This window comes from Gracilinanus agilis, chromosome 5 (assembly GCF_016433145.1).
Source record: "Gracilinanus agilis isolate LMUSP501 chromosome 5, AgileGrace, whole genome shotgun sequence".
NCBI classification, from domain to species: Eukaryota; Metazoa; Chordata; class Mammalia; order Didelphimorphia; family Didelphidae; genus Gracilinanus; species Gracilinanus agilis.
The window spans coordinates 208,243,897-208,257,269 of NC_058134.1; the positions used below are offsets into that span (position 1 = coordinate 208,243,897).

Below are 13,373 nucleotides of genomic sequence, written 5' to 3' on the forward strand. Positions count from 1 at the left end.
TAAAACACAATACTAGTAGCTGGGCATAGGAAGGCCAAAATGAGGAAACTCAAGAAACTCATATCCTGTTTAGAGGGAAACAATATAGGGGGAGACAGACAGACAGACAGACAGACAGATAGAGACAGAGAAAGACAGAGAGAGACAGAGACAGAGAGAGACAGAGAGACAGAGACAGAGAGAGACAGAGAGACAGAGACAGAGAGAGAATACAATGTAATGGAAGAGAGCTGGGGAAAAGATGTTGATGTTGATACTTCTTGATGTTGAAGTTGGTACTTGAGTTTTGAAGAAAACTGTGAATTCTAAAAGGTAGGGATGAGGATGTGGAACAAAACCAAAGGGGTATGACAGTCCAGAAGATAGAAGGCCGATACCTGATTCTCTATACACTGACTAGCAAATTAGTCTACTATTTGGCCTACTCTTAATGCAGAAATAGGCTTCTGATATGTTATCTGAAAAATCCCAGTAGATAGTCTGATTTCATTTTTCTAATATTGGTGCTTTCTCCTAAACAGAAAAAAAGTTTTCCTCATCCTTCCTAGCAGAAGTACCAAAATCAAAACAATAAATAAATAAATGAATAGATAAATAAATAAATAAATAAATAAATGAATAAACACAAATAGCAGCCATAACATAACAAACTATCAAGAAGCAACTGATTTCAGTGGTAAAATAGCACCCATGCCAATCAAATAACAGCTGCTTGGCATCCTCCTGCTTGACATCCAAAAAAAGGTATTTTTTAAATTTAAATATTTTATTTTTTTTAGAAAAATTTTCCATGGTACATGATTCATGTTTTTACTTTCCCCTTACCCCACCATAACCCCCCCCCATATCCAACACACATCTCCACTGGTTTTAACATGTGTCATCAATCAAGACTTATTTCCATATTATTGATAGTTGCATTGGCATGGTCGTTTTGAGTCTACATTCCCAATCATATCCGCATCAACCCATGTGTTCAAGCACTTGTTTTTCTTCTGTGTTTCCACTTCTGTGGTTCTTCCTCTGAATGTGGGTAGCGTTCTTTTCCTTAAGTCCCTCCAGATTGTCCTGGGTCATTGCATTACTGCCAGTACAGAAGTCCATTACATTCTATTTTACCACAGTGTATCCATCTCTGTATATAATTTTCTCCTGGTTCTGCTCCTTTCACTCTACATCAATTCCTGGAGGTCTTTCCAGTTCACATGGAATTCCTCCAGTTTATTATTCCTTTGAGCACAATAGTATTCCATCACCAGCATATACCACAATTTGTTCAACCATTCCCCAATTGAAGGGCATACCCTCGTTTTCCAGTTTTATTTGCCACCACAAAAAGCATGGCTATAAATATTTTTGTATAAGTCTTTTTACCTATGATCTCTTTGGGGTACAAACCCAGCAATTCTATGGCAGGCTCAAAGGGCAGGTAGTTCTTTTAGAGCTCTTTGGGCATAGTTACAAATTGCCATCCAGAATGGTTGGATCAGTTCACAACTCCACCAGCAATGCATTAAGGTCCCAATTTCACTACATCCCCTCCAACACTCATTACTCTCCCCTGCTATCATTTTAACCAATCTGCTAGGTGCTAGGTGGTACCTCAGAGTTGTTTTTATTTGCATTTCTCTAATTATTAGAGATTTAGAACATTTTCTCATGTGCTTATTGATACTTTTGATTTCTTTATCTGAAAATTTCCTATTCATGACTCTTGCCCAATTTATCAATTGGGGAATGGCTTGATTTTTTATACAATTGGTTTAACTCCTTGTATATTTGAGTAATTAGACGCCTGTCAGAGTTTTTCGTTTTAAAGATTTTTTCCCAGTTTGTTGTTTCCCTTCTGATTTTGGTTGCATTGTTTTTGTTTGTATAAAACCTTTTTAATTTAATATAGTCAAAATTATTTATTTTACATTTTATAACCCTTGCTTGGTTTTAAAATTTCCCTTTCCCATAGATCTGACAAGTATACTATACTAATTTACTTATAGTTTCCTTCTTTATATTCAAATCATTCACCCTTTCTGAATTTATCTTGGTGTAAAGTGTGAGATGTTGATCTAAACCTAATCTCTCCCATATTGTTTTCCAATTTTCCCAACAGTTTTTGTCAAACAGTGGATTCTTGTCCCAAAAGCTGGGCTCTTTGGGTTTATCATACACTGTCTTGCTGATGTCACTTACCCCAAGTCTATTCCACTGATTCTCCCTCAAAGGATGTATTTTAAACATAAATTACCACTTTTTAAATTTTGTCTTTCATAAGTTTGAGAGGCTTTAGAGACTTTAGTGATCTTGCAGTTCTAATCTCCCCTTTTTATAGTTGAGGAAATAGGGGTTCACAGAAAGAAAATGACTTATCAAAAGTCACACAGATAATGAGGAGCAGAGGTGAGTCAAACCCCGATTCTCTGCTTTCAAATTTAGAGCTTTTTACCCTGTCACAATCAAGCTAAGAAAATTGTACTGAAAAGTATTTTTGGAACATTACTCAAAAATATTTATGACACTGCAGGAAGTTCAGATGCACTATAGGGAATACTTTTGATGGTCTTAACTATCTGAACAGTAGCCACTGCCCTGTTCTCTCTGCTGCCAGAAAATGCCTGCCCACCTCCCTGCTGTTAGGTAGTGGTACCTCCTTGTTATTAGCCCATTATAGCCAAGTCTTTGATGAGTGCCACCTCCTCTCAGAAAGCTGCTTGCTCCCTATACTCCCCATTTTCCTGCCTCACCATGGCAGCCACTCACAGCCCTTCTGGTCCACAGGTAGCTTTCATTGGGGTGCTTCCCTTCCACCCTCCCACGAATAGCAATTAAACACTTCTGCTAGAAAACACCTCAGAAAGTTGCCATGTTGTTGACAGTTTGCAACTCTCTCAATAGCTCCACTTATTTTAACACTAATGTGTGTGCATCTTGCTAATTAAGGGAATCATTTGGATCTGAAAACATCTTGTTTTAATAGGAGGCTACAAAGCATTCAGTAATTCACAGGTAAAATTATTCCAATTTTTTCTTCTTTTCTCTTTTTTTCCCTCCCTGGCTTAGTTTAATTGCTAGAAAGTATTCTTCTCATTAGCCTAATAAAACTCACTCTACCAAGTGTGACCTGAATCTCCATTTAACATCAGTAACTATTTCCACTTGTGTAGGGAAGGCAGGGCTTCAATAATGCCTGTGGTGATGGAGGAAATGAGAAAGGAGGTAGGTAAGAGAGATGAACCCACACTGAGATATTTCATATGCCATTTTCAGGGATCAGCAGCTTGATGTAATGGAAATGTTATATCTGGAGATAGAATGCTTGTTCTCTAATTGACAGAGAAATCTCTAAATGGAAAAAAAACATGAATTATTGGAATATGACTGCAGCATAAGTAACAATGAATGTGATGATTTCAGAGAATCACTGGGAAATACGTAAACTGATGTAAAGTGGAATAAGTAGAACCAACAAAATAGAATAGTTATTGATGTAAAAAGAAAGAAAAAAGAACAATAAAAATGCATTGTTGTTTCATTATAATGTGTCTCCCCACAACCCGCGTTGGTCCCGAAGAAGAGAAGATAAAATATACCTCCCTTTCTCTTGATACAGAACATGGCATTTACTGTGAGACTCGGTTGATGATGTGTTAGTCAATTTCGCTTTTCTTTTTTCTCACTTTTTCTTAAATTCTTTGTTACAGAGTTCTCTGGGTAGAGGAAGTGGGAAGGATAAATCTTGAAATGAAGGTGACATAAAAACAGAAAATAGCAATAATTTTTTGAAGTGAAGATTTAGTCTCTAACTGTATGTCTGTCATTTACTAGCTATTATATGACCTAGAACAAGTCACTCTTTAAGCTTTATTTACTCTGCACCTTTGTAAAATGGGGCAAATACATCATAGTATAATGAAAAAAGAACAAAATGTTGTACCCAATGTCAGAAGCTCTGGCGTCAAGGTACATATTTGCTTTTCACTTGCTCTCTGACCTAGGACATGTCATTTTATATCGTTGCTTTCCTCAGCTATAAGATGAGAATAATATAGTAGGCTGGAAGCTCCTTGAAGTCAAGGACTTTTTTTTTGTTTTTGTATCCTTAGCATAGTAGATTACAAGAATTCAGTGTTTAGCCTGATCTGTGGCCAAAGCACTGACCTCTAGATTAGAAGATCTGGACAGAAGAATCTTGCCTCTCACACTTTTGGGGTTACTTTGGGTAAGACACAACCTACCCAGGCCTCAGTTTTCTTATCTATAAAGTGAAGAGTTTAGACTAAATAGCCTCTGAGGTTGCTTCTAGATTAAGATCCTACAAAAGAATTTTTAACTTAAAAAATGAGAAAGTAAAATTTCATCTGACCTACATAATCTATGATGACAACTGAGGATGTTATATACATAACATCATAGGATTGGAGGAGATCTTAGGAATATAGTGCTCGCTCATTATACAGATGAGGAGACAAACCCAGATAGGCTAAATAGCAAGAAGACTTTGAGAGTCATAACGCTCTATCCCTGTGAGTTATCTTTGTTGTCAATCTCTCATTGCAGGTCTACAAGTGGTTTTAAATTCCATCATCAAGGCCATGGTCCCGCTCCTGCATATTGCCCTGCTTGTGCTATTTGTCATAATCATCTATGCCATCATTGGACTGGAGCTCTTCATGGGGAAGATGCACAAGACATGCTACAACCAAGAGGGTTTAACAGGTAATGAGATGTGAAAAAAGAGATCATTCACTAGCAGAAGGGTGTATTGGTTGGTACACCGCTATCAGAGCTTCAAAGTCAGTGAACCAATCCCTTGAAATTTCAATTTGGAATTATTTAAGAAGAGTGATTTAATCCTTTGACTCATTAATTCCTTCCTCCATCCTCCAAGAATATCAAAGATAAAAACAAAAGTTCAATCTATACTAAAATATTTCTCATAGTAATATTTATGTCAGCAAAAGAATGGAATCAAAGGGAATGCCTACTGACTGGCAAATGAAAGAAAAAAACCTGGTATTGAAACATCATTAAATATTATGGTGACTCTGATGAATTCAGGGAAATGTAAGATGTTCATGAAATGATGCAGAGTAAAATAAGCAGAACCAAGAAAACAATTGGTACAATGACTATAAAAATTTAAGATCAAGAAAAGTAAGTTGAATTTTGAATAGTAGAAGGATAAATAATGGCCCAGAAAAGAAATACTGAGTACCTCTTCTGGCAGAAAGACAGGGGGCTACAAGAGCAAATTATATACCTAGTTAGACACAGTTCCTATACTTGTTTTTCCTTTGTCACAAGGGACATATAATGCTTACATTTGGGGTTCACTTTATAAAGCTAGCTTCACAGACTAGTACTCAAGAGGCTATGTATTCCTTCCAAAGGCTGGGAACTAGGACACAATGTAAATCACAGTGCTCAAGTTAAAGTCTTATAATTCTCTTAGGCTTTCCACAGGAATGGATAGTTAGTTACCTGTGAAAAGGAGATTAACAGACTTTTCTAGTCTGGCCAGCTTCTTTACAAAACCTGAACTAATTAAAATAGCAAAAATAATAAAGTAAGTAATAAAATGATAAAATTAGTATTGTTAATCATGTTTAAATGTTATAATTAGAATAAAATTTAAAGAAATGTAAAAGAAATCATTGTGCCTAAGTTCAATTATAGCAATCAACAAGCAGTCTGCATCTCTGCTGCACTTGGTTGCTCAAGACTTTTGTCCACACTTTCTGGCTTTCGACTTGTCCCAATATGGACTCCAAATATGGATTTCTGCTGGCTTGATCTCCCACACCTTTGAAGCTCCCAAAGTTGTAGCCATCCTCGATTTCCTTCACCTAAAACAGGAATAAACAAACACAAAGAACAGAGTCCAAACTCAAAGGCTACATGTTGGCCTCCAAAGGGACTCTCTCTTCAGGCACCACTTAGGGAGAAAAATCCCCAATAGCAAACGTCTTGGTTTGCCTGGTATTTGAAATGCACCTTACTTCTGGCTACACAGCCAATCAGTCAGTAGTCTGTCTCTTCATGGCATGGTCAGCTAAACAGGACCAACTTGAGAATGTCTACACATGCTCCAAACAGGTTAACGAGTCTTCTTTACACATTATCATGCCTTTCTAGAAATAGGCTCTCCAATCTCTTCCTTGGGAAGATTAAATAATTCCTTTACTCTCTTCCATGTTATGAGCGGACGATGCAAATACAAAAAAAAAAAAATGAAATACTCCCTACCCTCATTGAGCTTAATATATAATAGATAATTTTAGCACTAAAAAGAGCCTTAGATTTTATCTTGCCCAACTGGAGAGGTTAAGTGCCTTACTTGCTCATGGTCACATACAAATTATCATTCACTAATCTTTAACTCTTGTCATCACTGCTTAATCAAATGCTGGGTTTACCAAGATAAGAGTAGAACACTTTATAATTTAAGTCAAAATGTTCCCAGGGCATGTGTACAGCTTTGGCATATGGGGGTGGTGATATAGTTCAACACCAAAATCCTTTGCAGGTGGCTTTTCTAATCTGACAACAACTTCCCTCTTTGAAAGCCTCAAGGTTTCATTTACTCTTTTTGTCTGAAGGGACTAATCACTGAAAGGATAAAACCAAATGATCTCCAAAAGCCCTTTCTGTTCTAATCTTATGAACGAACAATGAACGTTTCTTCAGCCTCCTAGCTTTTTCTATTGCTCTGTAAATGAATAGAAGCAAAAAGAGAAATATCATAAACATAAACAGCCCCTTGCTAGCAAAACAAATACTCATTACTATCGCTTTCAGAGCCAGAATAAGGTTTCTCTTTAACCACCTGTCTCTTCTAACTATTCTTTTTTCTCTTTTCTGGAGACCTCACTTTTCCTTCTTCCCTTATAATCATTACTGCTTTAATAGTCTACTCATTAAACACTTTCCTTAGTTTTGCTTCCACTCTGATGCACAAAATATCTACAAAAGGCTTTCTAAAAGACTTTGAGGTTACAAAATTATAGCTGATGCTGGAACATAACTTTTAAAAACTTTAAAAAGAACTTAAGGATTTTAAATATTGTGCTGGGAATCATTTCTCAAATTAGTTGTATTACTGAACTTAGACTCTTTGTAGATATAAGATCTTCTCTTAGATGTTAGTGTCTTGGAAATTTTTCCACCTGGAAACAGAAATGAAGCTTCATTTCTTTCCATTTATGTCAGTTACTTATGATTATGGGAACACCTTCTATCAATGCAGACTGGAAATCAGTTAGAACTTAGTCTCAAAAAGTTATCTGAGTGTCAAAGATTTTAAAAGACTTATGGATGGATATACAACTAAGGTCAGAGTCCAGATAGAACCCAGTTCTTTCTTCTTACAAGTTCAGAATTCTCTCCATTAAGCCATGTTTCCTTGTACCTATCCACTTAAAATTATTTTTTTCTCATGCTATTCTAAGGAATCAGGTCCACTTAGCCTTTATATTTTGAAAATCAATGGCATTATTCACACAATTCACTTCTCTGGACCTCATTTTCCTTATTTGTGAAATGAAAAAGTTAGACTAGATCATCTCTGTGGTCCCTTCTAACTTTGGGTTCTCTACAAGTGAATAGGATCATTCAGTATCAGAGTCCAGAATAGACTGGTTGGTTTAAATGATCTGGTTGGACTAGCTGCACAAGATAGAGTAACTAGCTAATTTCCAGGTTTCTGATTTACTTTGTTCAATAATGATAATAATTACCATCATAATTCTAGATGCTTATCAAAATGGAGATATTTATAATAGCCATTGGGGACCAGAGTTTTGCCACCAGAAATTAGAGAAGGGTAATTAAAGATTCAATTATAATAATCAGTGTAGATGACACAAGAAAATGATTGAAATTATGCAACACATCATTGTGGGCTATAAAAATTTAACCCCTACCAAATAACTAGCAAAACATGACTAAAACTACATATCAGAAAGTCTCTATCTTTCACCATCAGGGAGACAAAATTTCCCCAAACTAAAATCCTCAAAATAACACCTTAACCAGTAAATAGCATTGACCCATTGTCACAGATTGTACTGTTACCTATAATCTCTATGACTTACATTGATTCATTAAAAAAAACTTAAGAATTTTTTAAATAAATGTCACCACAATAAATATTCAGAACTTCCAAGCTGCACAGAATGAAATGCTTTCAAAATATAGAGACCTAGAAGAAAATATCAAAATCATGAGGGAAATGGATGGAATATATATCATTCCTCTTGTCCTGTCTGATACTGGACTTGTACCTTAATTTCAGTTACTCTAAAGAGGATAATTTGACTTTTTACTGCTTTTATTCAGCTTCCAAAAGCATTTATTTTATTCGCCTATGTAATAATCTTCAGAACAGTCAACATGAATTTATTAATAGCTTACAAATGTGCAAGACACTATATAAATGCTGAGGAAAAAAACCAGCAAAAGCACAATACATGGAATTGATAAATGGAAAAGATAGCATGTAAACAACTATGTTAATACAGAATACATACCGGATAAATAGGTGATCTCAGGAAAAATACCAATAAAGGGAGCAGAAAAAGCCTGTTTCAGATGGTAGGATCTGAGCTGAGTTTTGAAGGAAGCCAAGATGTGGAGATGAGAACGGACAGTCTCATAGTCACAGAAGACAGTTAGAGCAAAGGCTGAGAGAATCAGGAGAAGTGTCCTGTGAGAGGAACACCCAGAAAGCCAATGTCATGAAATCATAGCATTCAGGAAACACATTAAGGATGGATACCTAAGAATCATCTATATAGAGATGATCATTGAACCCATGGGAAAATGAGATCATTACATTATATAGTATAAGGAGAGAAGAGGGTCCAGGACAGATCCTTGGGGAACTAATCCTGCCAAGGGTTATGGGAGAGATTAAAAGGATGCAAAAGTTTAGAGAAGTGTAGCTTGATGGGAAATAAAGAGGTGGCTGGCCTTCTTAACTGAAGGTAGGAAGAGTAGCTCACTCTCCAATAAGATAAGATGGTAGCCCAGGGGCAGAAAATACTTGGGAGGTATGAATTTGTGCCTTGAAGTGATCTTCCAGGATATAGTTTAATGAGACATGATGGAGAAATCCAGAGAAGTATATAGATTAATAGGAAATGAAAAGGGGACTGGCCACTCATGTAGAAAGAGGATCAGTAAAAGACCATTAGATTTAGCAATAAAGAGATCATTGAGTGATTGTTAGGTGGCTCAGTATATAGAGAGCCTGGTCTAGAGACAGGAGTTCCTGGGTTCAAATCTAATCTCAGAGACTTCCTAACTGTGTGACCCTGGGCAAGTCACCTAACCCCAATTGCCTACCTCTTACTGCTCTTTTGCCTTGGAATCAATGCTTAGTATTGATTTTAAAAGAGAAGGTAAGGGATTTTTGAAGTGTGATGTGGGAGGAGGGAGACAGAGAGAGGGGGAGAGAGAGGGGGAAAGAGAGAGAGAGAGAGAGAGACAGAGACAGAGAGAGAGACAGAGAGAGACAGAGACAGAGAGACAGAGACAGAGAGACAGAGACAGAGAGACAGAGAGCAGAATTGAGCAATTTCAGTTGAATGATGAGGTGAGACCCTGATTAAGTGAGAGGAAAAGAATTGGAGGTACTAATTATAAACAGCTTTCTCCATGACTTTTCTTTTTCTTTCTTTTTAAATAATCCTCACTTCTTATCCTAGTAACAATTCTGAAACAGAATGACAAGGACTAAGCAAATCAGATTAAGTGATTTGCAAAAGGTCATGCAGCTAGGAAGTATCTGAGGTCGGATTTGAACCCAAGACCTCCTCTAAGCCTGAAGGTTTATCTATTGTGCCACCCAGCTGCCCTCCCCTTTTTTCTCCATGAGCTTCCATAAAAGAAATGAGAGAGATAATAATATAGCTAATGGTGTTTGGGCAGATTATGGTAGGATTTTTTTAAGAACAAAGAGAACATGTGCATATTTGTAGGTGAAACAGAGGCAGCCAGTAGATAAGAAGAAGAATAAATATGAAAGAATATAACTTGATAGCAACTTGTCCAAGGTTTTTTCTATCTGAATTCCATTGGACAAGATGAGAACCTTTTTTTCCATAATAAAAGTAGTAATAGTAGTAGTAGTCATAGTTGTTGTTGTAGATTTTACATGCTATTACATAATATTTATATAGGCATTTTGATATTTACATAAGCACTTTGAGGTTTGCAAATCACTTTACATATTTTAGAGCCCCCCAAAGAAGTCCAAAGCCACACAAATATAAGGTTGTTTTTTTCTCCACTGATAGTAGAAAGATCAATTCATCATCACACAGAAGGAATTAGCTGATTAAATTATTTGTAAGAATGTAATCTCTTTGAGGACATGAGCCTTTTCTATTTTTTCCTTTGTATCCTCATCACCAAGCACAGTGTGTAACATATAGTACTTAATCATGTTTATTATTTGATTTAGATGAAAATTATTTTTGGAAAATAATTATACTTAATTTTAACATTCATTTCTAAACATTTTGATTTTCCAATTCTTTCCTTGCCTCCAACCACTCCCCAATAAAAAGTGAGGGCAAGCAATATGATATTGATTATACATGTGAAACCATAAAAAATTCCATAGTAGTCATATTGCAAGGAGAAAAAGGGCAAAATAAGTAAATAAGATATGCTTCAGTCTGCACTCAGTGCTCATCAGTTCTTTCTCTTCATGAGTCCTTTGGAATTATCTTGGATCATTTGTATTGATTAGAGCAGCTAAGTTTTTCATAGTTGATCTTCTTCACAATAATACTGTTACTATTTATGGTGTTCTTCTTGTCTGTCCTTTGTGTCAGTTCATATATGTCATCCCAGGTTTTTCTGAAACTATCCCCTTTGTGATTTCTTCCAGAACAATAGTGTTCCATCACAATCATATATCACAACTTGTTCAGCCATTTCCCAATTGATGTACATTGGATGACCATTCTTAAAAGAAGGCTTCCTTCTTGACATTGCACTGGTATCTGCTTACATTCCTCTTTTTTTGATAAAAAAAAACACTTCTTTTCTTGCTTAAGGTCAGTAGCCTATGTAAGGATTACTAGACCAAGACCAAGACTATGGTCCTTATTTTCCATTCATGTTTAAATTCTTACTTGCTTATAGCTTGATTATATATCTAGACCTAAACCTATAGGTCTATGGTAATTTGTGTAAGTTCATGCAAAAGTCTATTTAGCAGCCACATTGTTCATTCTCTAAAAACTAGTTCAGTGGTAGATGATGTTTCCCTGAAAGTAGAGGACTTGCCTGTGGAATTATGCTATGGAAAATGCAGTTTCTCTGTCCTGCAAGCAAAGACTACACTTTTGACAGCTTTTGACATCCCCACCACCGTCTCCATTATCTGTTTTGCAAAAAAAAAACAGACAGCATTAACAAAAGGATTGAGAGTATGGATGGTTAATCTCAATTCATCACCATTAATGGGAAAACCAGCTCAAGTGAATGTCTTGAGGGAAAGGGCATCCCCTTAGAGCTTTCTTAAATAATCAGTCCAAGATATTTTTCACATGAGATCTTTCAGCAGGCAAGCAATACCATTTGTATCTATCACACATGTTATTTAGAATCACAATCTCTAATTAGGGAATGGAACTGAGAAGTATCCTACATATTGCCTACCAACACCAGAAAAGCTCAGAAGATTAGAATAGATCAAAGATCTCAGAATGTTAAAGCTAGAAGAGAATTTAGAGAAAAATCCAGGCTGACCCTTTCATTTTAATGATGAGGCTTACAGTAGGATTTTTTTTAACTTTCTCCTTCAAAGAACCCCTCTTTCTTCAGAGCTTTGAATATGAGCAGCCATTTATCTCCAAGTTTCCTAGCCTGCCATCTGATCCTACTGATGATCCGATGCCTGACTTTCCAACAAAAGTTCTATGTTGTTAAATCATTTTAATGATTAAAGCTGATTAGGAGAAAGGCTTTCCAAAATCCTGGGCATGTTCAGTGCAGTAGAGCAATGTACAACCAAAAACTGCCATCCTTAGAATCATGGACAATATGAATGTCAAGATCTGAAGAATTTATATGTGTGTATGTGTTTTATATCTGTATCTGTGGTGCATTGAAACAGCTTACACCAATCACTCTGAGCATGCAGATTCCACTTACTCTCTGGTCAAACTTTCTCATTTTAACCTGCTCTCACACTAGGTTCCCAGAAAAGAACTACTGTGTTGATTACATTCAGACTTTCTCAGAGTCCTAGTGAGAGCCCTGTTATGAGGGAAATACCTTCCCCCTACTTGTCATTAAAGTGTTCAATCTCCCACCAATGTTCCTCCATTTCCATGAAACCAGCCACTCACAAAAACAACTTTTAGATCTTAGATATAGCCATTTATTTAACAATAAGACAAAATAGATGATAACAAAATCATAGCTATTCACATATCAAAGAAAATTCAGGGCTAATAAATTTATCACCATCTATACATAAACCTCGATCAGATTCTCCCACCAATGTATTCAATATATGTAGGTTAATGTGGGTTCGCCTGTTACAGTAATCTGTCAAGAAGTACACGAATGAGAAAGGTGACTCACAGCTCTGGAACGATAAACTTTCTATCTCAGGGGCTGTCCACAGGAATTCCATGATGAACGTAGTTTCCAAATGAAACATTATTTCCATTGATAAGCTGAATTGATCCATGATGTGCTTGACTAAGACCTCTCTACATAGGATAGCTCAGTCAATTTGAAGGCAACTTCTGTCTTCTCTGATTCTCTGCTTTAGAGTTGTTCCCCTACTCAACTGAACTTCTGTCTTCTCTGATTCTCTGCTTTAGAGTTGTTCCCCTACTCAACTGAACATAGTCGTCAATAGCAACTTTAGTACATGTTGTGTCAAACCTGTGTACCATATTGCAGTCAAACCCAAATTAAAATGTAATTGAGAATATTTAACCAAATAAATAAAAGTACAAATGTTTGTTGTTTAGGAGTTACAGTTATGTCTGACCCTTCATACCTCAATTGGGTTTTCTTGACAGATATTAGAGTGGTTTGTCATTTCCTTCTTTGGATCATTTTATAGATGAGGAAACTGAGGTAAATAAGGTTAAGTGACTTGCTCAGGATGACACAGCTAGTGTCTAAGTGTTCCTGACCCCAGACTCCTTGCTCTATCCACTGGGCCATCTAGCTACCAAAAATACAGTAAAACATAATGATAAAAATATAGTTTTCTAAGTTAATATAGGTCCCACAGAGGTCCTTATTTGTGGCCCAGTTTCTATTTGAATTTGACACTATTGGCATACATCACTTGGAATTTCAAATTTATCCAATGTAGTTCTGAAATTTTTCCTTTGAAA

General features: G+C 36.2%; 1 protein-coding gene across 1 annotated transcript in view; it reads left to right on the forward strand.

Moving 5' to 3' along the window:
* CACNA1C (calcium voltage-gated channel subunit alpha1 C) overlaps positions 1 to 13,373 on the forward strand; it is a 1,013,247-nt gene that overhangs the window by 727,614 nt on the left and 272,260 nt on the right. The window contains exon 6 of the mRNA XM_044679095.1: positions 4,555 to 4,713. Within this exon, the coding sequence (XP_044535030.1) occupies positions 4,555 to 4,713 (159 nt within the window). The remainder of the gene's footprint in view (positions 1 to 4,554; positions 4,714 to 13,373) is intronic.